The 4,687-nt window shown below is 44.1% G+C and overlaps 1 protein-coding gene across 1 annotated transcript; it reads left to right on the plus strand.

The window, feature by feature from the left end:
• Positions 1 to 2,136: 2,136 nt before the first annotated feature.
• On the plus strand, positions 2,137 to 3,319 carry LOC147458754 (uncharacterized). Its single transcript, XM_086509689.1, has one exon. The coding sequence runs from the start codon at positions 2,547 to 2,549 to the stop codon at positions 2,793 to 2,795; it is 249 nt and encodes an 82-aa protein (XP_086365815.1). The 5' UTR covers positions 2,137 to 2,546; the 3' UTR covers positions 2,796 to 3,319.
• Positions 3,320 to 4,687: the final 1,368 nt, after the last annotated feature.

A 4,687-nucleotide genomic window follows, 5' to 3' on the forward strand; every position in this document is an offset into this window, starting at 1 on the left:
GCATCCCTTTTTGCCTTTGCTTTGAGATGGATATAACCTCTTTAATCTTTGGAAAAGATTCTTGTGAGTTTCGGCTATATTCATTAGTAGCGAAGATCTTGTCATGTACTTTAAGTAGTAAGGGACTTTTGGAACTTCCCTCTTTAACCTCGAAAGGTGCTTTCCCCATAGAAGTATGTACAATGTTGTTGTACGCATACTCTATAAGAGGTAGGTACTTCTATCATTGAGAACGTTGATCTACTTCCATGACATAGGCTTTTAGTAGATTCAAGAATTGTTAGATTAGTTATTTCACTTTGGTCATCCCTTTGTCGATGATAGGCCAAAAGAGAAATTTAATCTACTTTCTAGATTCTCAAAGAGACCCTTCTAGAAAGAGTCTTACCATACACCGAGCGACATTTTTCGAGCGAACCAAAATCCGAGCAAATATTTATACGACATGGGCCCATGTTGTCCTATATGTAGCAGTTGGCAACTTCTCTACTCAACATTACTAGGGCCCCATCCTCAACATCAAGGATGAAGTAGAGGGAGACATGCCACCTAGGGACTATGCCTATAGTTTTTTCCTATAGTCTCTCTCTCTTTCTCTCTCTCTCTCTCTCTCTCTCTCTCTCTCTCTCTCTCTTGCCATAGCATATGCAAACCGCCTTCAAAGCCTAATAGCGTAGTGATCTATGTGTGTCAATTTTTGTGTTCACGTCCTTATTCAAGAGATGTGACTCATGAGTCTTTGACTCCAGGAGTTGTAGTACATTGTTTCTTCACTTTTGTTTCTACTACAAAAAGAGAGTGGGTGTGCCAAATGTTTTTTTACGTGCTTTATTAACATGAATCTATGGTGATGCCTACAGGGTCCTTGAGGAAGGAAAAGGGCACAGATGACACTTGCAAAGGAAAAAAAGATAAGAAGATGTCGTTCATGAGAGAAAATAAATAGGGGGAGAGAATAGAGCGAGTAAAGTAAAGTAAATGTGCTCAATTTTTGGTTTCATTTCTATTAAAGTGAATCAATGAAGATTCTTTCATGGGTTTCAAGAGAAAAATGAGCCATTAGAATATAATACCCTTAGTTTTCTTTTCGTTAACTCATGAAATAAACATGGATATAGAGTTTTTAAAGGGAATAAGGGAGATCCTGCCATGCCTATAAGTTGGGGTCAACATGTGGTGGAGAGAGAGAGAGAGAGAGAGAGAGAGAGAGAGAGAGAGAGAGAGAGAGAGAGAGGAAAGTCAGTGGGTGGGACAAACTTTTTTACCTTGTTCACTAACGCCTTTCATGGTCTTGAGGTGATAAAGAGGTGGAAGTGCCACGTACGAGAGAGCGAGAGAGAGAGAGAGAGAGAGGGAGAGAGGGAGAGAGAGCGAGAGATTTTTTAAATGGGAAGGATCAGGAAGAGTCGGGACATAGATTTTTGTGATGTGGTTTGCTCGATGTTATGTATGGGATAGGCTAGTGTTTGTGTCCTTTTGAGCACAGGGCTGATCACATGGAAGTACAAGAGAAGAAGGCCGATGCATGGCGCATTCGTGTGGAGGGACACAAAGTGCGGGAGTCATAATGTAGTATGAACGCTCACAGTGCCTTAGTGTAGAGAAGTATGACGATGGAGTTGGTATGTGACAAGTGTTTTTTGACATGCATTAATAAACAAAATCTTTGTAGGCTCTCTGGTACCTTTGAAGAGAAAAAGAGAGATATATGGAATGTGGAGGGGAGAGAGGGAGATGACATCATTAGTGTGCGAGCACGAAGACACAGGGAGATTTTCTTGTTCGATGCATGAGGACGAGCCAAGAGAGACATATGTACATGATGCCAAAGGGCCCGGGTGTAGGCATTAGAAGACAAAGAGGGTGGGTGCAATCTCTCTCTCTCTCTCTCTCTCGTTTGTCTGTAAGGGAGGTGCACTAGGGAATCGCTGGAGGTGGGTCAGGGGCTGCAAGGCCTGCAAGAAGCATTGGAGGCATGCAAGGATGCAGTGGAGGTGGTATGGCAGTTAAGTTTTCTTGCATTCACCTCTCTATTTTGTAGGTTGATGTCTATTTGCAGTTGGAGTAATGAGACCTTAGAGTGCATGCAAGATGTTGGAAGGATATTGAAGTGTAGAAATGATGACAAAACATGCCATGGCGGGAGGTACATGAAGCAGGTCAGAGGGGACCCTTTCCGTTTTTGTCCTTTCCGTTTTTGTCTTAGAATTTGAGATTCAAAATGAATCTAGAACCCAATTGATTGGTTTTTGACAATGAGGAGCTAGTAGTAGAGGGTAGAGGGTACTAGTTGAAGAAAATTTAAAAAATGGTTGTATTAGTTTGAAATAAAGAGGGGAGAGGTTTACAACGGAAGGGAAAGGGAAGACGAGAGGACATGCCACGTGGAAGTAGGGAACTCTCTTACCCTTTTCGTCTCTATCTTTCCCTTTGTCTTTCTCTCAGGCTCGCGAAACAGGCACACAGGTTAAGCTCCTTGTTCATGGCATTCAAATCTTCTACATATCTCACATATTTGTCATGATATTAAGCTTAACACCTCACAAATGCTCTTGCTGAAGCTTGCCTCTGTTTGTGGAGATGCAAAACTTGATGTAGTTGCAGAGATCAAACTATCCTCCAAGTGGGATGATGCCAACAGGACGAGCGTGGCTAAAGCGGATGCTGTCGCATCATTGTTCAAGATGCTTGATGTTGTCACAGAGATCAAACTGTTCTCCAAGTGGGATGATGCCAACAGGACAAGCCTGGCTAAAGCCGAATGCTGTCGCATCGTTGTTCAAGATGCTCAATGACTCGCTCATCGATGCTCGTCTATAAGAAAACGTGATGGCGACACTCTTGAACATGTCCATCAACGCAGATGTCAAGACGCTTATGGTGGGAACCAGGGGGCTTGGGTGCAGTGTTGCGCATCACAAATAACGGTGCCAACACCAAGGTGAAGGTGAATGCGGGAGCTTTTTTGTACAGCTTGCTGGTTGATGATGGGGCAATGAAAATTGTTTGCAAAAATGAAATGCTTGGGGAAACCCTTGCCTCTCTCTGTAGCTCATGTCTTCCCTTACATCCCATGACTTGCCCTGTCATCCTCCTATCAGGGTTCCTCCTCTCCCTCTACAGGCCTTCTTGCATGTGCTATTTTGAGTAGGATTACAATAGCAGCAACAACATATGAAGGTTGAGCAGGCGTGAAAAATTGCAGGGAAGCATTGGCTCTCTCTCTCTCTCTCTCTCTCTCTCTCTCTCTCTGTCGGTTGAGAATTCAGATGAGATTGCTAGCCGGGGAGTGTTGTGGTAGGGTAAGGAAAGAGGTAGACTGATGCGGGTTCTACCAGGTGGGGCTCTTGTTGGCACACAAGCTTTTGATGTAGTGCTGAGGGAGATGAGATGGGAGGGAGGATAGAGGCGCACATGCAAGCATAGGCGTCACAAGGGGTGAGGGGAGAATCTCACAAGTAATGATTTAGTAGGGGGTACCAGTTCCCAATATTAGTAGATGATGAGATGAGATGAGATGAGAGAGAGAGAGAGAGAGTAAAAAAAAGAACTCCAAAGGATCTACGTTGACGCAGATTCTTTGAGGGAGTTTTTATTTTTTTTAAACACACTCTCTCTCTTACTACATACTTGACCTACTACTACTACTACTACCTGCAAGTGTACCTCATTTACCCGTAAATGTTCTTAGATTCCTTTCATTCATCATCAAGACTTGGCTAGATCTCTCCCCATAGGACTACACACGCAACAAAGAACCGCCCCCATGCTCGCACAAAAAAAAAAAAAAGTTCTCACGATTCGTCGACCACTCACCCAACTGCGCTCACATACTCCTAGGCGTCGCAGCATGTGATGCTTGCCTTAGCTCCCTCCACCCTTAACTGTGTTGCTACCAGGTCCTCCTACCACTCGTTGGTTGTGTTGCCCCCTGCCCTAGAAACCCTTTTCGTTTCATTCAAGAGCAAGCCAAAAGCATCTTTGTTGATTCTGCCTAATTAACAGTTCTAGAATCGTGATGACATACAAAATTTGGGTGCTCCTACTTGCAATATAGCCTGAGGGGAGTCTTACTACATACTTACAATATAGCCTTAGGGGGGTACTATTTGAAAGAGAGAAAGAGAGAGTATATAAAAAGAAGAACTCCCCAAAGATCTGCATCGACGCAGATCCTTTGAGGGAGTTTTTCCTTTTTTTTTAAAGACACACTCTCTCCCTTACTACATACTTGCAATATAACCTTTTTCCTAAAAACACACACACACACACACTATCGAACTTGCGTATGTGGGGCATGACACTGAGAACGTTAACCCCTCCACCCCATGACTTCGCACAGCACTACGATGTCGCCCTCCCTTGCCTACACCATTGCCAAGGAGGGGGAAAAAAAGACCTCTCCGCCTCTCTTGGATCTCTCGCCTCCCCCCCTTCCCTTCTCACTCTTGGGATTCCTCGATGCTGGATGACAAGTATGACAGACAGAAAGTCGAACGCCTTTGTGCTTGCTAGGCTCGCGTGCACTCTATGTGCGTGTGTGTGTGTGTGTGTGTGTGTGTGTGAGAGAGAGAGAGAGAGAGAGAGAGAGAGAGAGAGAGAGAGATTGCTTATATATGTCTTCCATCGCCTGAAGATTGGCTCCAGTGCATGGGAGATTGGGAAAGATGTCCCTAGCAGATTTGTG

The sequence above is a fragment of the Adiantum capillus-veneris genome, chromosome 4, assembly GCF_014529385.1.
Source record: "Adiantum capillus-veneris isolate H3 chromosome 4, ASM1452938v2, whole genome shotgun sequence".
Classification (NCBI taxonomy): domain Eukaryota; kingdom Viridiplantae; phylum Streptophyta; class Polypodiopsida; order Polypodiales; family Pteridaceae; genus Adiantum; species Adiantum capillus-veneris.